Raw genomic sequence first — 20,793 nt, forward strand, 5'->3', positions numbered from 1 at the left:
TCAGATATGGATCAGAATACTTTTAAGAAAGGAAAAACTGTTATTCGGTTGAAAGGTGTAAAAATTGTTAAACAGGATTTTCCTATGGAAATATATAAACAGGATATTGATGTTTTCTTGGGCAGCCGTAGCCGCTATTGCTTCTTGAATACGAACTTCGTTTGACAGAAGCGCAGTTCCTTCTTTCGGTTGCAAAGTAGAGCGTAGGGATTCGCTGCCATCTTTGGTGTTCCACACTGTGGCACATTGGCAACGATACTTGCTGGCTGCTGTTTGGTCGTCGCCAGCGATGAGGAGGCCGTGAGCAGCGTTGGTGATCCATTTGCAACGAACTCGATCTAAAAAAGAGGGTAGCTGTTGATTGTTTTCACCGTGATCCAGTGTGTGCATGTGGTGGCAAAGATCGTTCCACATTGTCGAGCCTGGTAACGTTCCGCCATCGCTGGTTTGCCTGCTCCACGGACGGTAAAGTGTGAGGAAATAATCTGCAAATTTGCGCGCTTGAGCTATCCAAGCTGGTGTCATTTCCGCAGGTTTAGGTGTGGGGGGTTGTGGAGAAGGTCCTATCAAAACGGGGATTTTCGTTTTTGAGCGGATCCTTTGAACGTCAGTTTCTGTAAATAAAATATAAAAATATGGGTGAGTGTTTTTTGGTGATGAGAAAAACGTTTTTTTTTTTAATTATTTACCGTGTAGGGGATGCGCTGGCAAAAAATTGAATGTGGCGTTTAACGCACGACCTCCGGTGTCCGGCTCATCTTCGGATTTCTCAGTCGGTGCTTTTCCCCAATGTTTGGGAATGACGTCGATAAGAGCAACGTATTCAAAGAGACTTAAGTTGCTCAAGTCAGGAACTCGAAAAGCGTAGTGAAGATGTTGAGGTACGGCTACGATTTTCTTTCACACCTTCGTCTGACTGTGTTGTTAGTCGATGTTGTTGTTCGGGAGACAATATCATGGGTTCTGTTTGACTGAAAAATTCATCAAGCGTTTGTTCAGTTTCGGACTTGTCCTTGATGACAAATGTGTCTATAGGGATTTCTTCGTCATGAGAGGGCACTTGGTCGGTCACGAGTTCTTCATTGTTGAAGGTGTTGTCATCTTCGTCTATAATGATGTCTTCGTCGCTTTGAGTTTCTCTTTCTAATTCATCCATTGACGAGTTGTTTGCGTCAAAATCGTTGAATTCGGCAGATGTGTCTTCGTTGGTGATGCGGCATGCCTGGTGATGATGTTTGGCGTAAGCGACGGCGACTGTAACGTAAGTTACCCAGAAACTATCGGTACATAATTCGGCGGGCATACCTTGAATGGGCTTTGCTGCCATTGGAGCGGATATTTCGATGGCTCCGTTGAGTTGGTTAACTATTCTGTTGAGGTAGTGCATGCCCGTACGAATGACGGAGCAACTGTCTGCTGCTTTGGATGGATGGAGTTCGATGGTTCTTCTGGCATGATGAAGAAGAGAGAGTGAATGGGCTAATTCCGCCGGTGGTTTTGTGACATATTTTAGTACGTAGCACAGGGCTGCTTTGGTCTGGGCATCGCTTCCCAAGAGACTAGCGTTGGTGTTGCATCCGACGACGGCCGATTGAACGGGACTATACTCAACGACGTTCTCTACGTCCGTTTCTTCCCACTAGGGCTTTGTTGAGTTTTTTGGTCTGATGTTGGGAGGTCGTTGAATTCTTGTTGCATTTCTTTCGAAAGAATCAATCTTGCGACGAGCGGATTGTTCTCCACAAAGTGATCTGATCTAATTTGTAGGATTGCAGGTCTTCTGAGGTAGTACATGATCATTCGACTATCGCGTGCTGCTACTGGAATTCTGGAATACTCGCGATGGGTAGTGGTTGTTACCGTCGGTGAAAGAATTGTTTTCAAAACATCGAAAGAAATATCGGGCTTGTTGTTATTCGCTTTCAATGAGACAATTTGTTCCTGACCTGTTTGATTTCTCAAAGGTGCTGGTCTGCCAAATCAGCAACATCTTTTGCCGGTCTTTGTTTTAAAGCACGACGGTCCGTGTTGATGGACGTTGCTCAAATCGACGGTGCGTTGGAAATCATCGATGAATAGCGATTTTTGTGTGATGGGGTTGTTGCATTTAAACAGTGCCGCATGAGCAGGAGATTAGTTGTGCAGATCTCGCAGTACATGACGAACATGAATTTGCGGTTGCAGTTGAGCCATGATTATTCGATCGAGGGCGTTTGAGATGTGATGAGCTATCACTGGAATGCCTCCGACGGCTTGAAGCATAGACGGTGTCAATCCTCCCCAAAAAAGACTATGCATGTGCAGGGACCCTCGCGCTTGCTCCTCTGTGCATCCGAATGCGGCTATTGGTGCTCCAAATATTCCCGCTTTTCGCTTGGGTAGTAGAATACTTTTCTTTTTTCCCGAGCAGTCTGGTGGCGTTCCGAACAGGTGGCCGAAGATGGCTATTGAAATTTTGTAGTACATGTTAGCGGCGAAAGTGGGTCCTTCGGCCAGAAATATTCTGAGGGCGGAAGGGTGGATGGGGACTGAATGGAATTCTGTTTCTTGGCGACGCATAGCTTCGGCAAATCCGTCTTCTGTTGCAGGAAATGTCCAGTTGTCTCGCATGTCCAACGTTAAATGAATGTTGAGCATTCCATGAACATCGTCTTGCGATATCGTATTGAAAATACTGGGAGTGCCGTAATAACGCACCATGTTCATCAGATGACCTACTGCACCTGTTCTCTCGGCCGCACTGTAGGGAACTTTTCGGTTGGCCAAAGAAATGTGAAGTATCAATTTTGCCAGGAGGGCTTTGCATTCTGCGGTATTGGGATGATTTTTTGCGTGCTCCAGTTTGCCCATGAATGATGGATCTGAGATCATTTCACTGAATTTCGTCATTGATACAGTGTTTGAGAGGACGGTAGCTTTGACGGCTCTAGCTGCCGAGTGACGCTGCAATTGATCGAAGAGCAGAAATTGAAAACGCAAGCATTTGGCAAATTTGCCATGCCACTGATTGTCCACATGATAGACATCTTTTTGTGGTACGCTCCCGGTTCGTCTGAGTCCTTTACCCAAAGGAAACAGATGAGGAAATGCGGAATAAAGAAAATAATCGTTTTGTTCAAATTCATTTAGAGGTTCCGCACTTTGCTCAATATTGATACATGTGTCTGCTTGTTCGGCTGTTTCTTGGAGGGTGTCAGGTTGCGCTGGAACCTGATCGTTGGCAGCTTCGTCTTTTTCCGTGTTGTGAGCATCAGCTATAGAAGTAGCTATACCTATTTTTTGGGGGAAAATGTGGATTGTGGTGTTATTTTACTGTTAAAGAGCGTCGTTATTGCTTTGAAATAAATTATACTTTTTAATGTGACAGCCGAATCTGAAGTATCTTGCACTTCAGGGCAATCGGATCTGGTGAGGAAAGACATGGAATAAGTAGTTGGGTCGTCGTTTAACTGATCATCGCTATTCACATCGTTGATGGTGTCTGGTGTTTGAGCTTGTTGATGAACAAGTCGATCAATCTGGATTTCGGATTCGTCGCCTACGACGGTGGTTCGTTGAATGAGTTGTTCGGGAATGGATTCTAGAGTCGCATGCATCTCTTCAGATTCATCAATGATGATGTCTCGATAGCGTGAGTTGCATGCTTTCAAAGCTGCCAACCACATGTAGATAACAGCGGAGCGCACTCGTAGCGGTTTGAAAGCGCGGTGAGACTTGTTAGCTACCATCGCCACCCATTGCAAATCGGAACCGACGAAAGCGATACTGAGGCTGTCAAAAAAATTGTCCAAGGCTGGAAAGATTCCTGTGTGGTGTTGAACTCTAGTTTTGCAAAGCTCTGTTTCCAACTGCTGGCCGTACTGGGGAAAAACTATGGCGTGGCCTAATTTGCCGCTTTGACTCTCGGCATGCTGATATCCCGCTAGTTTGATGATCAAGATGAATAATCTCGCCGTAGCAATAACATGTTCTTCTGCCAATGTCAATTTAGGCAGAAAATGCGGTCAGTGTTGCCGAAATCTATTCCCGCAGCGAGAGATAGAATGGGAATTTTTTTCCCGTGGATGACTGTCGTAACATGGGAGACATAACGTTGCACATTCTTCTTCTTGTTGGTTCTCAGTTGCTGCGTTTATTCTTACGAATTCTCTGTGGAGATGATAATAAAGGCTGGTGCTAGTTGATTGGTAATAACTAGCCATTGATCTAATAAAGTAATTATAAGAAAAATTATGAAACGATGTTTATAATTAGAAATGCTTAATATTTTACCTGAATTTCAATGGTATATTCAACAAATCATCTCTATCTGCATCCGAAATTAACAAGCTGTCTAGTTCTTTAATGGATATGGAATGCGATTGATCGTTTCCCATTTCAAAAGCCTTTTTGCTCCCAATCTCCCCGTTAATTTCGTTAATTCTTATTAAAATTAGTTATTATGCATGTAAAAAACAATTCTACGTCGAATGAGATAGGTCGCGTCGTGATCGGAGCATCACGAGAGCGTCAAAGTCTGAAAAACCTTTTTCGTCACCCGCCACCCCATTCCCCAGGGACCTCTCAGGTTAATAGTATTTGGGTCGCATTCGCAAGAAATGTCTCTCGGTAAAACGGCGGTGAGCCTTCGGCTTATTAAAATAAGAATTTTAAAAATCTCTCAGGGATCAAGCCCCTTCGTGGCGCCTTTGAGATTTTTTATTTTCTTTTCATTCTCTTAATTTTAAGAAATGAAATTTTTGAGAAATACGATATCATGAAATAGCCTAGTGAATTGACTGATGAGCTCATACACAGCGTAAGATATAAATGAAATGAAATTATATATAGTCTCGTCTATTTTTTTTTACTAATTTAGCCTGACGTTTCACAAGCAGACGAGCTATAAAAAATAATACTGTTGTCTGCTTATGAATGGAGCTAAATTAAACCAGGGTGTCTTTTTTGAAACAAATATCTCGCGAATAAGGAAAATAACGTCTCCAATTATTACATATGTATGAAAGGGAAAGTTCTTCTTTAAATTATAAGCAATCGCAGCTTCTAATTTGAGAAGCGAACTTTTTCCCATCATTTCGAAGTTTTCCCTTTTTTTTCTCCTTTTTGCTCCCAATCTCCCCGTTAATTTCGTTAATTCTTAAAAAAATTAGTTATTATACATGTAAAAAACAATTCTACGTCGAATGAGATAGGTCGCGTCGTGATCGGAGCATCACGAGAGCGTCAAAGTCTAAAAAACCGTTTTCGTCGCCCGCCACCCCATTCCCCAGGGACCTCTCAGGTTAATAGTATTTGGGTCGCATTCGGAAGAAATGTCTCTCGGTAAAACGGCGGTAAGCCTTCGGCTTTTTAAAATAAGAATTTTAAAAATCTCTCAGGGATAAAACACACATCAAATACACACAAAACAAATCAAGCCACCGACCATTCCGCGGCACCGACAGTTCGCCGGCAGCACTACTGGGAGATAGGGGAAAATGAGAACGCAATTCCACCGAAGGGTCGGTGCCCACCACGAAGACCATGTTGGTATGGTTCCAGCAACACAGCTTCAGTGACTCGAGTCCAACCTCAAATCAAATTTCTCGTTTTATCGACTAGGACTAGTTTTGCGCTGGGGCGATAAAACGAGAAATTTGATATCGTTAGAGGAATTTTTTTGGTTTGCTTATTTTGCATTAAATTTTACGGAAATCGAAAGCTCTTGATAAGAGCTATCGATTGCCGTAAAAATCATATCGTTCCAATGTTTTTTTGGAGAGATATTAATTATATAAGTTTTGTCAAATTTAGGGGAGGGAGGGGGGGCGTACTACACACTGAACTTATTGCACATCGTTCCCCTAATAAATCTCACTAAAACCGATCCATATTGCAGTTTTCGTGATCGTCTTATCACGAGGAACACGAAGGTACTATCGAAAACGTCCTAAAACATAATTTTGAACGTTAAATTTGTAAAAATCAATGAACCAATCACTAACGGGCATACAGGCGGCCATTGTTTTTACCCGCCAATTTAAATTTCATTCACAGTACGCTATGATTGGACAATAACTAGTATTATTGTTGGTTATTACTATCGTTTCTAGTAATACCGAAATAAATTATTACAAATTTAATTAATGTCTTAAAAGCAGTGTATTGAGCAACGACATAAATCAGGGTAAAATTGGTTTTAATATACGTACAAACTTAGCAAAGCTGTACTTCTAATAGGAATATTCCCCTCCTAATCAACAAAGTGGGATTAATATGCACATTTTGTGAAAGTAAGGACATTTGAAAATTTATTTTTGCTTTTCCAGATACGCCAACATACAAAAACATATAATTCCACGCTTAAGACTGGATGAAAATTCAGAGGCGTTAACAGAAGAGAAACACATTTAAATAAAAATCCCCTACAATTCCACTTCTTGAGTGTGACCGGAAACTAGTTGGGAATCTTTGGCAACAATACTTTTGGCAGAGTACATCTTTCTTTGGGCAGTATGATTCGGGTCAAGAAATTTTGACAAAATTGGCTTAGCAGCAGGCATAGGCGCACCGAGTTTAATTGTTTTTCAAGACGATGGTTGCGAACTATCAGCCGCGGATCTAGTTAAGCAAAACAGAAAACACAATTATTCAAGTTCACAATACAGCAGCTCAAGGCAATTGCCTACCTTGACGTAGTAGGCTTGAGACCTGCTTTCAACACCGTCACCATTAAGGAGGCTTGTGACCTAGCTGGTGGCCCAACTCGAGATTTACAAAGCTTTGCCTTTTCTTGCGCAGTCAAGTGAGGACTAGGTGCGAGTTGCACAGATATAGCAGTATCCATTGGTGGTGGTCCACCAGGCTGAGAACTAGGAATGGAAAACAGGAAAATTCGTATTTAGGTTTAAGAAAAAACAAATATCTTTAGGTAATTGCTTATCTTGCCGTAGCAGGCTGGAGTGCCACATTCGAAACATGGGCAATTAAAGAGGCTTGTGACCTAACTGGTGGCGCAGCTGGAGATTTACAAAGCTTTTCCTTTTCTTGCGCAGTCAAGTAAGGACTAGGTGCGAGTTGCACAGCTATAGCAGCATCCATTGGCGACGGTTCATCAGGCTGAGAACTAAAGGAATGGAACAGTAAAATGTATATTTAGGTTTGAGATAGAACAAATGTCTTGATGCGTGAAGAAGTAGCAGTAGCACAATTAATGCAGTGCAGCAGACGACGAAAAATGAAAGGAAACCAGCACGAAAAACAACTAGCAAAAAAAACAAATGAAGGAGGCGTCCCGTACACCGTGCAGAAGCATAGGGACTAGGGAGAAAAAGGAGAGGTGCATCGATACACGTACTGCCTAGTCAGTGCGTGTTGCCGGGCCAACACATGCTAGCGACGCTAGCTGAGAATAGGTTGCTGAGACTGTGTGGAAGAGAATCAAAATAACTTGGGGTTGAACGAGGCAACAGTTGCGAGCGCCAGATGGTGTAGTCGTAGCTCAAGTTTTTTTCTCTGATTGGCTCGCTTGGTAACGCCAGAGTAATAGAATACCGTATTCTATTACTCTGGTAACGCCTACCGCCATGGAGGTATTCAAGTTTACGGCCTTACGGGCCTTAACCATAAAGTAGGCCTTGGAGTAGCAGACGATTCCACTTCTTTATTAATCTGCCGCATAGTTGGTCGTTGAGGTTACATCTTTTCATTGTAATAAAAAAGTTATGGGTTCCTCAAAAAATTCAGAAGATGTGCTTGCCAACACAGTTGATTCATGTGTGGCTGACGCATTAATCAAATTAGGTATTTACATTTAAGAGGGTTGCAGTAACTGTATTAAACTTACAATTTCAACAGGGGGTGGATTGATCACTGGTACATTATTCTCTCTGCTCCTGTTTAAGCGTAAGAATAATCGTTTTCTGAATCTGTCAAATATTTTGGTAACCAATATATTAACTTAGGGAAATCATGGCCTGCTGTATTTGGTGTGGGAGTTGGAGCAGGAATGGGCATGTCAAATTGCCATTACAAATTAAATATGCCCTACTTAGTTGGAGCAGACATGATTAAGGTAAAAGTCTATTATTCTTATAATGCAGTATTTTAATGTGATCTTATAGGTTGAAAATCAGGCATTTAGAAGGAACAATGTTAACCAAATTGGGAAGGATTCCTCTTGAGAATTAGCCTTTAAATAGCACTTAAGCATTTTTGTCTTTACTTGACAAATATCTTAACTGTGTAGTTTCTGGATTAAACTTGGTTTAAATGTAACATAGAGACAATGTAATTGGTAAACAAAATACTGAGATGGCCTCAAATGTTCAGTCATACAAAAAGAAAACAGATTAATAAAACATTGACTAGGGGTACTTTACTCAAGCAATTAGCAGTTTAAAAAAATTCAAAGGTTTCCAAAATCTGGCCAATAATTAATGTTATAGCGTTGTGTTGTGCCTTCGAAAAGACGATCTAGCCAATTTGAAAGTCCTTCTAAAGCAAAATCTGTCGAAAATTGTTGGGTGTGTAAACCCAAACCGCTTGTGATCAATGGCTCCTTTTCACACATTAAAAAAAGATGAGTAAAAGTAAACATTTCTAGGAAATAATGGGGTTACCATATCCTGTGATTTCAGAAGGTCACCCCTTTCAACATCCGAATTGTCTGAATCCTCCAAAGATGAATCAAATCCCATAAATGCTCCACTCGCATCGTTCATAACACGATTCGAAACAGTTAAACGCCGGGCCATGTTTTGCATTCTCTATTTCATAACAATGAAAAATAATGCAATTCTAGAAATTTCTAAATGCCATACCCCTAAATACCTTTGCGCCACTATCGGAAACGCATTCTGGATGACGAGCGTGGTAGATACAAAAATAGCGTCGATGTCCATTAAGAGAGACAACAGTTCCTACACAGTTTTTGGGTTTGACGGAATTGGAATCCAGCGTAACATCTAAAAAAAAATCAACCAGATATAGGATTGAAAATTGTCATTTGATTTATCAAATAAAAAAAAAACAAATAAAACACTACCAGTTCCTTCATCATCGTCAGCGATCTTCAATGCCAAATTTAACAGTCTGCTGTACCAAGGCAGACCGCGGTCTATGTTCATCCAGCCGAATAGCAAACTTTTGTTCCTAGAAGCCAAAAACCATATTAAATCAAATAATCAAACGCATTCGATTTCCATGTGAGTTACTTTCGGTAAGGCCAAACGGCTTTGTGAAACTTTGGTATTAAAACGTCCATTGACTCGTTATCCAGTAATAAAACAACTGTACGGCAACCAGGTTTAAGTAGCCTAACCATGCCATTGTAGGTTTCCGACCGAAGTTCGTGTAGTTTTAATTCTGTCGTAGTTGGCCGAGGGGTTTTGGGTAACCCTTTGTTTGTTTTTCTTATTGTTTCTTCTTCCAAACGTCTAAAAGTTGTCCGAACAATTAAACGGGAAAAAACAATTTCGTTAACATTGTGATAAAACCACGGGGGTAAAATGTTAAACAGAAATTTACACAAGATAAGTCATGACGTATCCAACAGCAGCAATAAAGAGAACTAGAAAAGAAAACAAGTTAACGAAAAATCCTAATATTTAAAAGTTCCATATATCTATATAAATTTCGTTTAATATTTGCACGAACCCGTTCCAACAACTGAGCCAACAGCAAGAAGTTCTTGACGAGTGAAATGATCTCTAAGGATTTCAGCCGTTGTTACTAGACGAGCAGTAATTCGCCCTAAGATACCTCGAGCATATTCATCAACAAGTTCCTAAATATTAAAATACACAGACACGATAACAAATATTTTCTGTTTTAACCGTAATATCAGTTACATATTTTAATGGATATTAAAAAACCACTATACATACTTTCATCGAAGTAGTATGGGCTAATGGTTGTGCGCTACCCAAGATTTTGATTAAGGTACGATGAAGATAGTTGACACTAGAATTCCAGTTATCGGCTCCAGAAACAAACGGCTGAGGCAACCAACTGTAGCTGAGTCGCTGGATATCTTGACGCCAAACTATAACTACTTTAGTTGTTGCCTCAGCTGGAGATTTCCCGTCTGAGTTAGGTTATATCGTTTGTTAGTAAAAGAGAGCAAGTTTTGAAATATTTTTCAACCTTCTAAAAGTGCACGTAGGAATTCTGTCTGTTTTTCCCGAAAAAGATAGCTGAAGACAATGCGATCACGGCTAAATTTGAACTGTCGTGTAAAGTGTCGAAGTTGTTCCCGCGCCTCTTCATCCTCTTCTCGATCCTCTGTTACAAGAATCGCACATAAGCGCCGGCGGACGTTAGAGCTCTCAGGAGGACACAGCAGATCTAGCATTTTCTACAACCAAAATAAATTATCGGTTCGTCTATTACACACTGACTAATATAACATACTTGAGATGAAAGTCTTGGCAGTTGAAGGTATTTGTTAGTTTCGATTATGTCTTTCAATGTCGAATACGGTAAGTCCGCCATGCTTAATCTTGCAGCTGGTCGGTCGCGGTCTTCTTGAAACAGTAAAAGAGAATCTAATTTCAAAGGTATACCAAATTTGTCGACAATGGCCCGTGTTGTCTCTAGATTTAATTGTGCGTAACTAAACGCCACATTGAGAAGCAAAAAACAAGCAGCCATTAGCTCCGCGTCCAGAACAGATTTATGTACGTAACAGGAGCATACCCAAACAATGTGTGTGGTCTATATTTAAAAGCCAAGGTTAAATACCGCAGACGGACTAATTCAAGTTTGCCAAACAGCATAACACGGACTTTGTTATCCTTCCAACCACCTATAAACTCATTTATGTTCTGATCATTGACGAAAGCAATCAGATTACGGGAAAATCGGCTGCGGATGAATTCTATAAAAATAAAGAGATAAAATGCTGCATATTTTGAACTTACCAAAATTTTGACCTACCTATAACTTTGGAATTACTGAGCTCATCTTCAATGTAGTGTGAAATTCTTGAATCCATAACCAATACAACATGTGGAAGCTCCCCTCTCCTTCCTCCAAGTTTATTGGCCAATTCCACTTCTTGGTCGAAATGCACTGTAGCTAAATTAATCCCAATTGGATTCAAATCTTCCACTAATCTTTGCCAAATTGGCAATACATGGAGGCACATCAGACACCATTCAGAATAGACTAATATCAGATACGGCTGATTCTGGCTTTGTGGGAGAATAAAATTTTCATATCTCCTAAATACATTACAATTATTACTTTGTTCCTTACGGATAAAAAAAAATCTCTTTCACCTCAATGTAATCCTATACTGGTGAAATGCAGTCATCTCTGACATTTTAAACTGGAATCTGAACCCACCGTGTCCAGAGAAAAATGATGCTCCATCACCAAATCTGTTATTTGGGTTGTGCATGTTTCTATTAAGACTGTCGTCCACAACTCCTTTCTGATCAAACAGTTTTCTTCGCACAGGATCTGATAGTAACTTAATTACACATACACAAAACACACATGTATATTATGTGCAACAGAGAACAGAATAAGTGTGTTACCTCATATGCCTTATTCACTTCAACAAATTTTGATTCGGCATTTTCATTTCTATTTTTATCTGGATGCCTAAAATCAGGGAACAGTTGATCAATTTTCAACATTCTTTAATAAAGATTTAACGGTTGACAAACTCTCCGATGGGTTCGACAAGTTAAATTTAAATTAATTACCATTCTCTCGCACTCTGTTTGTAAGCTCTGCGGATTTCCGGGATTGATGCTCCCCTCTTCAGGCCCAATACTTTGTATGGATCCCAGGAGCAGTGAACAGCCCCAATTGTCATATTAACTAAAAGCACGGCATAAACAAAGTTTTTAAAAAAATTCCACATTTTCAAAGCCTTTCGATGTACTAGCTGATAACTGTACACAACCAATGTGCCGAAAAGTTTTGTCGCCTTTGGTTGCAGTCATGCAGTCTCCAATACATTAATATCCATGGTAAAGAAAGTCAATATTAAATCCAAATTCCCTGACATCTAACGAGATCTAACAGAAGAAAGACAACACGAGTTGTAGCGAGCTAGCTCTGCCCGGGTGAGCTTTTCCATTCGTTCAGCCCGAGTGAGCGAATGTTCTAGGTTTACAGCGCTCATGGCGGCAGGTTCAGCAATCGCAACTGTAAATACGCTATAGTAAAAGTCAATGGTTTTGGTCAAAGTAAAAGTAAGCTCCCGTATAAGACTAAAATGGTTTGGGTTCTATAATTTGTAGGAATAATTTTTAATCATTTTATCAATAGAAGCGGGCCCTGTTACTATGAGTAAGTTAACAGTCACGGGACTTATGACGTGACTGAAAAAACATCCAAGGTTACAGTTGAAAGTGCCATAATCCGTTCAACGACGAATGCTGCAATCACTGAAAAACAGCTAAAGTCATAGTTCCGAATCCTATTATCAGTGCAACTGGGATCGAATTCTGACTCTCTCAAAGTTACTTACTTTACTTTCAAACGGGCCAAAGTAGCCGTTTTTTACTTTTCTTTCGGCCTTTTTTTCAAAGTGGTATTCTCAAACAAATTCGTCAAAAATAAGTAGCCTACTTCACTTTTAAAACTCAAAAGTTGGTCCCTAACTTTCACGAAAGTTTGCTTTTTGAAAGTTACCTCGCGAGGTCACTTTCGGTAAGTTGGTTTTCAAAGGTAGCTATTTTCACTGTAAAATTGCATGAAATTTGATAGCGGCAACACTGTATGTATACAATTTCTATTATTTGTGTGAAAAAATCAACTCCATCTCGTTCAGGGGCCTGAACGCTGTCAGGCAAAACATGACGACAACTCCTGTTAGGGTTCAGGTCCCTGGCCTCAATTTGCAGCAAGAGATAGGCAGCTCAATTCGCTATACTAGCGCAACTTGCCTTACGCATTCAGTTGCAACTCCATCTCGTTCAGGGACCTGAACCCTGTCAGGCAAAAACACAAAACCCCCGAGCCGTTATTTTTTTGTTTTGTGCTTGTTATTATTGATGTTTATTGTTTATTTTTCTTTCTGTTTCCTTTCCGTAATACAATGCCTTTTAACTTTATAATTTTGTTTTCATTTATTAGAATATTACTTAATTAAGCAACGATATAATTTCATTAAAATTACTGTAATAATTGTGAATTTCCACTTATAGACCAAGATCGGATGCTGAGTTGCCAAGGCTGAATTCCGACCTGGGGTATTTTTCCTCTCGGGCCCTATAGGAGGGAAATGAAAAATAATATATTTAATTAAGTTGTAGTTAGTTTTATTACAAAATCTTTTGGAATCGTGTACTATACCTCTGTGCTGATATAATACACAAAATTTTATCTCCAAAAAAGCTGTTATTTTTCCAGGAAACTTTTTGAAAGGTACAGTATCCTGCACAAAAATCCGAACACCGATTTAATTTTTTAAAGCCACCTATTGGCAAGGTAGTGGGTTTTTTGTTTGTATTTCTTTAAGGGGGAGGTTAGACGGGGTGATGGACACGTCAGGGTAGGGTTGGGTAAGTCTAGACATTTAAAAAAAAGTGCCTTAAGGTATTACGCTTTAAGGCAAGTTACAGGTCGGGACATTTTTGCAACCCCCAGGGTGGTGTTTTTTTTTAACGACAGTTGGAAATTTAGGGCTTGGGCTTAGTAATGTTTCTTACCGAAACAATTTAGCTTATGTTTCAGCTGCCTGTTAACATTTTCGGCGTTGTCAATGGCGTAGGCGTAGCGTTTCTGAGTGTGATGCTGGAGATCGGTGTTCGATTCCAGATGAGGTGTTAAATAATTGTGGTTACCTTAAGAGAAATTATCAATTATATATGAAACAAATTTTTATCGAGCAATATGTGCTTTTTTTTATATTTAATAATTAAAAAATAATAAACTCCTTCGTTTTAAAGTAATTAATATTACCAGCAAATTCGAATGAAGAATGCTATAACGATACCAAATATTTTCGCAATTCCGTATCGGGAATCGAACACTGATCTACAGCGTCGCAATCAGAGCCTCTACACATATGCCATCGGTATTGACAACAATGTGCACAGGCAGCTATCTAATTCATTTGGGTATAGAATATAACACAGCCTAAGTCCAACATTTCCAACTGTCGTTTAAAAAAACACACCACCCTGGGGGTTGCAAAAATGTCCCAACCTGTTACTTGCCTTAAAGCGTAATACCTTAAGGCATAAAAAAAATGTCTAGACTTACCCAACCCTGCCCTATGTGTCCATACCCCGTCTACCCTCCCTCTTAAAGAAAAACAAACCAAAAACCCTTTACCCCGCCAATAGGTGGCTTTAAAAAATTAAATCGGTGTTCGGATTTTTGTGCAGGATACTGTCAACACAAACTTCAACTGTTCACGGACTATGTTCCGATCTCGCTGTCGTCTAAATCGGACCTTCTAGCGGGAAAAATCGGATCTATGTCCGATTTTTCCACAAGATGCCATTTTATATTCTTTCACTAGACGGCTCTAGTGATCGGACGTACATCCGTTCTCCAAAAATTTCGAATTCAAAATCAATGGGCATTATTGAACGGGCATTGATCCGTTCACGGAAACGCTAATTCGTCAACAACCGGTCCGTGGCGGGCGTTCCAATTTTGTGTGATTGTCATTATTTACGTTTATTGTTTTTGTTTTTTTCTTTTTATTTGTTGTATTTGTGTTTGTTTTTTTAAAATCTGTATATATGTTTAAAAGAATAAAATTTTTTAGTGAAAAAAAATTGCTGTATCCTGTATTTTATTTCTTTTAGAACCACGAAACAAATTTTACATTAGAACAGAAGTAAGAATATATTATTATTTGATAGGTAATATTAATGAATTTCTTACCATTTAACGAATTTTATTTAGGATTAGTGAAATGCATAAAATTTTTACAGTCTTACTCAGCCAAAGCTTTAAATTTGCATTCGGTGTGTTGGCTGCGTTTTCCATCCACGTTGGGAAGTACACTTTTTTATTAAGAAGGTAATCTATTGTGGCATTGTAAAAAAATTAACACACTTATCAAACAGGTAACTTATTTCAAAAAATTGTAATGTTATAGCCCTGACATCACTCTTTTATTTTCCCTTTTCCAGGTATCGGAATCCCACTAGGTTGACCGGGGCAACAACAAACAATTGAATAGTCAATTAGAAAGCAACCTTCTAAGCCTAGCATCAATAACTAAGAATAAACCATTAAAGCTAATTAGGTATTTTTTTATGTAAAAATGTAATTAAATAATGAAATAATCAAAACAATTTGTTCGTGTCACTCTTCACTCATTGTATTTGCTTTATGTTGTTTATGAATAAAACACTGTATGCTTACTCTTTAAAACAAATTGAGTTTTTATTTAAAATGTATTTGTGTTAACATACATTCTTGGTAATTTAAAACGTTGGAATAATAATAATGAGAAGTTAGAATTCAAATTTGAATTACGCGCGTCATCAAAATGGCCGCCGCAATGGATGCCGGGAAGGGGCCAAGGGGGGTACATTTTATTGTAATTTGCGGTTCTTAAACTATAAAAATCGAAGTAAAATATCACATCAAAACATGCTAGAGATAATAAAGAATCTCAATAATATATTTTCTGTTTAGTTTGGTGTATATTAGAAACCAAACAACGTACCCAAAAATATCTGTTTTTGGCCCTCCCCCCCCCCTTCCCTAAAATGTCATAAAATAAAATAATTAATTACGAGCTAAGTTTTCAGCGAATTTTCGTAAGTTTTACGGCAATCGATAGGTATTTAAAAGCGCTATCTATTTGGTGAATTTCATCAAAAAATATTGAAAAGGAAAAAAATTCGAAATGAATCAAATTTTTTTCATTTAATCGATCAAGCGCAGTATTGGACCTAAGCGACAAAACGCAAAAAAATTTATTTCATTTAGAATTTTTTTCCAATTCAATTTACCGATTATAATTCATTTAGTTCACGATCCGTCAAACCACACCGACAAAAATATCCAATCGGTTTACTACTCGGTTAGGTATTTTTTAAGTAAAAATTTTACGGAAGTGGATAGCCCCCATCATCGGCTATCCATTTCCGTAAAATTTGTTTATTTAGACCTAATATTGTTACCTATAAAGCTATTTTAATTTTGTGTACTGTGATAGAGGGATTACCCGAGACACGTTAAACCGCACCGACCTACCTACCTGAAAAATAGCTGATGGGTCATTACTCGGGTAGGTACTTATCAAGCGGTTTTCTTTCGTTTAAAATACCCACTTTAAAAGATATGGCCCAGCCTTAACTTAAAATGGGTGTGCAAGTGAAGGAAAATAAATAAAACTATGATGTATTGCAAAAAACAAGTCAAATAGGGTACACAGTAATGATATCGGGTTTTGGAACCGGTTCCACTACCCGAATGCCCATAAGTGGAAATTCACAATTATTACAGTAATTTTAATGAAATTATATCGTTGCTTAACTAAGTAATATTCTAATAAATGAAAACAAAATTATAAAGTTAAAAGGCATTGTATTACGGAAAGGAAACAGAAAGAAAAATAAACAATAAACATAAATAATAACAAACACAAAACAAAAAAATAACGGCTCGGGGGTTTTGTGTTTTTTCCTGACAGGGTTCAGGTCCCTGAACGAGATGGAGTTGCAACTGAATGCGTAAGGCAAGTTGCGCTAGTATAGCGAATTGAGCTGCCTATCTCTTGCTGCAAATTGAGGCCAGGGACCTGAACCCTAACAGGAGTTGTCGTCATGTTTTGCTTGACAGCGTTCAGGCCCCTGAACGAGATGGAGTTGGAAAAAATGCGATAATTTGAGAACGGCACGACTGTATGTGCAGAAAAAGCTGTCAACTACGCGGTTTTGAATATTTGTAAACATGGCTCGTGAAAATGCCATAATAGACAATTTTTTAGAAGATTTGGCTTATTTAAGTGATGAAGAGAACACTAAATCAAGTGATGAAGAAGATAAAAGAGCTAGCAAAAAGAATCGGATGAGTAAATTGCTACCGTTTTATCAAACACGCAATGATATCTTTGGCTACTTTTCTGAAGACAGAATTATGAAGACATTCAGATTGGACAAGGATAGTATCCAGTTTATACTGGGTAATTGGACTAATGCAAAGAATTCATAGTATGTGTTTAACTTGAGAAACAATTTCCTTCATTGAGATTCAATTTCACCATCTGTCCAATATTCTCTTTTCTTTCGACTACTTGGAATCACATTTATCTCTTTTCCAGCCGACTTTTTGGGACCCATTTTATAAAATACGCATGTAATGTACTTTAACAGGGCTGTGTAAACAATAACAATTGTAGTTAGCGTGTTGTCAATCGCTTTCGTCTGCTATGCATGCCCATAGGCTTGATTGTTTGAGATTCTTACCATTAGATTTCTCGTAAGTTAAGTTCTCAAAGTCAAGGAAAGTCTAGATCCTTACTTTGAAAGTAGACGTGGTTTTTAAGATCAATCTGACTCAGAATCAAACTTTACTTTTTCGTTGAAAGTAAGGAATTGAAAATTCTACTTTGACTTTGAAAGTTGACTGTCGAAAGTAAAGGATGGAAAAATACACTAAGTAAAGTAAGAAAGTCAGAATTCGACCCGGTAGTGTTAATAGTCGTGCAGACCACCGGAACCCAAACTCATCAAAAGAGCCTTTGGCCAAGTTACCTTCCGTTAAAAGTGAGTAAGCTCCCGTTTCAGACTAAATGGTTTTGTTTCTATAATTTGTATGAATAATTTTTAATCTTCCTATCCCCAGAAGTGGGCCCTGTTCCTAGGAGTATGTTAACAGGTGACAGGACTTGTGACGTGACTGAAAAAACATCCAAGGTGACAGTTGAAAGTGCCACAATACATGCAACTGCGAATGTTGAAATCACTGAAAAGACAGCTAAAGTCATAGTTCAGAATACAATTATCAGTGCAATTACAAGTGTTGCAAGTCGTGCAGTCAACAGGAGCCCTAACACATCACAAGAGCCTCCGCCTTCCGTTCGAAGTCCAAGTAAGCTCCCTTTTAAAACTGAAATGATTTCTCTGGTTCAATTTGTAGAAATAATTTATTGTCGTTTTATCCTCAAGAATCGGGCCCTCTTCCTAGATGTATGTTAACAGGTAACGGGACTTGTGACATAACTGAAAAAACATCCAAGGTGACCGTTGAAAATTCTATTATCCGAGCAACTGCGAAAGTTGCAATCCCTGAAAAAACAGCTAAAGTCATAGTTCAAAATCCTATTATCAGTGCCGCTGGAAGTGTTACGAGTCTTTCAGACCACTGGAGCCCTAATACATCACAAGAGCCTCCGCCCAAGTTACCTTCTGTTTGGGAAAAACAGCCTTCGCTGTCACTGCCCATTCAAACTAAAAGTAAGTCTCCGTTTAAGATAACGGTGATTAAACAGGGAAACGTTGAAGGTAATGAATACACTTTTTTCCATGACAATTGAAGTGGTCAGTCAGATACGAATTAACGCTCCTGTTTTTGTAGGTGCCAAACAACAGCTTTTTGGGCCGTCGTGTAGACGGCTGTGTCAATGCCGGTGTAGATCAGTCGCTGGTAAATGGTTTATCCAAGGAAACTTCTAAATCACTGGTTTCTGTGTTATGTTTGTGTTTATTTCACACTGTCTAAGCTCCAATTTTTAAACGAAGCTACAAAGAATTTAAAAATACAAATCTATTGTCACTGAACACCGAATTTGGCTTTGTAATTATTATTTAATTGTCAATTAGACATTGAGTTTTCATGAATTTTTATAAATATAGAGGTTACGACACACTAGAGATAACAGGCTGTAATAAAGCTCTGTTTTCAAATACTGTATAATTTCGCCAGGCATTCGAATTTCCCTCCATTTCGAATGATCGCCAGCTGATTGGGCCATCTTACTTTTAAAGGATTAAGAGTCAGCACATCTAATTAAATTGATTTTTTGCATCATCAGATGCACTGAATCATGAGGATTTCAAAAATTCTAATTTTAGGGAGAACTAGTAATTCAAAACGTCCAAACAAGGACGCAAAAGTTTTTAGTTTTGACAAATCACCCCATCCCCCAATTTTTTCAAAAAATAAAAAAACGGAATTGTGGCTTAGCTTTTCATTGAAATATAATAAGTTTTATATGAATGAATAGCCCTTAGCGAGATCTATCAATTTCTGCAAAATTTAAAATGAAAAAATGAAAATATAATTGGCGCCAAATTTTTCTTCTGTCAATTCAATGACACTCAAAACTGACACGCGCCAACTCTGAAGCGTTGTGTACGATGAAAACACATTAACTGGTATGTCTGGATCATTCGATTTTCTTGTGCGGTGACATTCTTCAGTAATATCTAAGACTGTCAGAAAAGCGTCCAGCACTTTTTTCTTTTTCCACCAGTTTTCCAACTGGATGCCTTCTGCGACGAATTGGCCATTCAAGACGTCAAAAACATCATTCATCTATACTCTATAAAAATCTAAGGAAAAATGTGGGAGGAGTTTTGGGTCTCTTGGATGAGCGCATCCTGTGATTGGCTGTAAGTTGCCGCTGGCGTTGGGAGGAATTGGTGGGATAGGACTTTGGAAGACTAGATGCGTAAAAGGTGGACGAAATCGTGGAAATTGACAACTTTTCAGTCCATGGGCATTTAGTAGGACGGGTGGACGAGACAGCATGTGAGCCGACGGACAGGGGCAATAAATAGGTCGACGGCCAACTAAAACGGACATTTTGTTTGGCAGTAAGTGGGTTGACGGGCAGAGACTGTGAGGAGGATGATAAACAGAGGCAACGATATGGTCGACGGGCCCCCAACAGTGGTTATTTTTGCTGATCGATTGTTGATCGACGGGCAAAGAGGGGGTTGACGGGCAAAGAGGGGGTCGACGGGAAAAGACTGTTAGGGATTAGATAGCCAGAGGCCATATATAAGTTGACGGGAAACTTCATTGGGCATTTTTGTGGGCAGCAAGTGGGACGACGGGCAGAGACTGAGTGATTCGACGGGCAAATACAGCGGAAATTTTGGCCGGCAGTGATTGGGTCGACGGGCAGAGACTGTGAGTGAGTCGACGGGCAGGTACAGGGATTGGGTTGACGGGCACAGACTATGAGGGGGCGGACGGGCAAGGCAACGATAGGGTCGACGGGCAACTACAGCGGGCGTTTTGGCGGACAAAGAGTGCGTCGACGGGCAGAGAGGGTGTTGACGGACAGAGGCTGTGAGTGATGTGACGGGCAAAGGCAGCAAGTGGATCGACGGGCAGAAGCAAAAAGTTTGTCGATGGGCACCTACAGCGGTCGTTTTGGCAAGCAAAATAGGTTGACGTGCAGACTATGAGGAGGAGGACGGGCAAGTAGGCGGACACCTTTGCGGGTAGAGACAGTGAATGGGTTGGCGGGCAAAAAATGGGAACACAGAAAGCTTAAAGAGTAGACGGGCAAAAATTATCCGTTAACAGTTTGGCAGAATTAAATGGCGAAAAAAGCGTTAAAAATACGCTAGTGCCACCTATCTCCCGGCCCTGGACGGGCCCAAAGTTACTAGTTAGTTTAGTTAACTGTTCGGTCGCTTCAGATCCTTGATATTTGATGGGCGAACATATATGACTTCGGTATTGCCGGATAGCCTGCACAAATGAGTCAGACAGTAATTCGCCGCTTTTCTGACATTCATTTTCTCAAAAGGTGATGGAAACAAATGAGATTCGGTAAGTTTGTGTGCTCTTCGAAAATCATTTTTCCTTTCCAATTCATAAAGGCTTCTGTAGTATTCAAAACGAGCAGTCCCAGCAGCGCACTAA

The 20,793-nt window shown here is 39.5% G+C and overlaps 3 protein-coding genes, 1 long non-coding RNA gene and 1 pseudogene across 7 annotated transcripts; 3 read left to right on the top strand and 2 right to left on the bottom strand.

Annotated features, from left to right (window-relative positions):
* On the bottom strand, positions 1–7,080 carry LOC116919336 (annotated as a pseudogene).
* On the bottom strand, positions 6,274–11,878 carry LOC116919417 (dnaJ homolog subfamily C member 16). Of its 2 annotated transcripts, XM_032925398.2 has the most exons (16): positions 11,694–11,878; positions 11,523–11,589; positions 11,262–11,455; positions 10,918–11,204; positions 10,678–10,858; positions 10,393–10,594; positions 10,126–10,336; positions 9,867–10,066; positions 9,637–9,766; positions 9,508–9,550; positions 9,195–9,416; positions 9,026–9,132; positions 8,812–8,945; positions 8,601–8,747; positions 6,669–8,539; positions 6,274–6,600 (listed from the first exon to the last, which is right to left on the bottom strand). In XM_032925398.2, the coding sequence occupies exons 1-15, from the start codon at positions 11,852–11,854 to the stop codon at positions 8,387–8,389; spliced, it is 2,439 nt and encodes an 812-aa protein (XP_032781289.2). In that variant the 5' UTR covers positions 11,855–11,878; the 3' UTR covers positions 6,274–6,600; positions 6,669–8,386. The 2 variants fall into 2 exon arrangements, with proteins under 2 accessions (XP_032781289.2, XP_045022784.1); XM_045166849.1 differs by lacking the exon at positions 6,274–6,600 and having other exon boundaries at positions 8,335–8,539; positions 8,802–8,945.
* LOC116919418 (MICOS complex subunit Mic10) lies at positions 7,641–8,256 on the top strand. Of its 2 annotated transcripts, none has more exons than XM_032925399.2 (4): positions 7,641–7,782; positions 7,837–7,884; positions 7,944–8,053; positions 8,103–8,256. In XM_032925399.2, exons 1-4 carry the CDS (start codon positions 7,704–7,706, stop codon positions 8,160–8,162), a joined length of 297 nt encoding a protein of 98 aa, XP_032781290.2. In that variant the 5' UTR covers positions 7,641–7,703; the 3' UTR covers positions 8,163–8,256. The 2 variants fall into 2 exon arrangements, with proteins under 2 accessions (XP_032781290.2, XP_032781291.2); XM_032925400.2 differs by having other exon boundaries at positions 8,115–8,256.
* Positions 11,879–12,062: 184 nt separating the features above from the next.
* LOC123466586 lies at positions 12,063–12,385 on the top strand. The gene is made up of 2 exons (XR_006641460.1): positions 12,063–12,188; positions 12,265–12,385. It is a non-coding gene; the product is annotated as an uncharacterized LOC123466586 (long non-coding RNA).
* Positions 12,386–16,787: 4,402 nt separating this feature from the next.
* Positions 16,788–18,692, top strand: LOC116919419. 2 transcript variants are annotated; one of them, XR_006641459.1, is made up of 5 exons: positions 16,788–17,678; positions 17,758–18,003; positions 18,081–18,151; positions 18,244–18,416; positions 18,490–18,692. XR_006641459.1 is itself a non-coding variant. In XM_045166850.1 (4 exons), exons 2-4 carry the CDS (start codon positions 17,781–17,783, stop codon positions 18,585–18,587), a joined length of 657 nt encoding a protein of 218 aa, XP_045022785.1. In that variant the 5' UTR covers positions 16,788–17,678; positions 17,758–17,780; the 3' UTR covers positions 18,588–18,692. The 2 variants fall into 2 exon arrangements, 1 of the variants encoding a protein (XP_045022785.1); XM_045166850.1 differs by having other exon boundaries at positions 18,081–18,416.
* The last annotated feature ends 2,101 nt before the right edge of the window (positions 18,693–20,793 follow it).

Source organism: Daphnia magna, unplaced genomic scaffold, assembly GCF_020631705.1.
Source record: "Daphnia magna isolate NIES unplaced genomic scaffold, ASM2063170v1.1 Dm_contigs103, whole genome shotgun sequence".
In the NCBI taxonomy this organism is placed as follows: domain Eukaryota; kingdom Metazoa; phylum Arthropoda; class Branchiopoda; order Diplostraca; family Daphniidae; genus Daphnia; species Daphnia magna.

Excerpts from the sequence above, each read along its gene's own strand:
- LOC116919418 (XM_032925399.2), top strand. The coding sequence starts at position 7,704 with ATGGGTTCCTCAAAAAATTCAGAAGATGTGCTTGCCAACACAGTTGAT. Across the intron at positions 7,783-7,836 it reads TGACGCATTAATCAAATTAG|GGGGTGGATTGATCACTGGT; the intron begins GTATTTACATTT and ends CAATTTCAACAG. Across the intron at positions 8,054-8,102 it reads TTGGAGCAGACATGATTAAG|GTTGAAAATCAGGCATTTAG; the intron begins GTAAAAGTCTAT and ends GTGATCTTATAG.
- LOC116919417 (XM_032925398.2), bottom strand. The coding sequence starts at position 11,854 with ATGTGGAATTTTTTTAAAAACTTTGTTTATGCCGTGCTTTTAGTTAAT. Across the intron at positions 10,595-10,677 it reads AGACCACACACATTGTTTGG|TTACGCACAATTAAATCTAG; the intron begins GTATGCTCCTGT and ends TGTGGCGTTTAG. Across the intron at positions 9,767-9,866 it reads CCCATACTACTTCGATGAAA|GAACTTGTTGATGAATATGC; the intron begins GTATGTATAGTG and ends TTTAATATTTAG.
- LOC116919419 (XM_045166850.1), top strand. The coding sequence starts at position 17,781 with ATGTTAACAGGTGACAGGACTTGTGACGTGACTGAAAAAACATCCAAG. Across the intron at positions 18,004-18,080 it reads GCCTTCCGTTCGAAGTCCAA|AATCGGGCCCTCTTCCTAGA; the intron begins GTAAGCTCCCTT and ends TTTATCCTCAAG. Across the intron at positions 18,417-18,489 it reads TAAACAGGGAAACGTTGAAG|GTGCCAAACAACAGCTTTTT; the intron begins GTAATGAATACA and ends CTGTTTTTGTAG.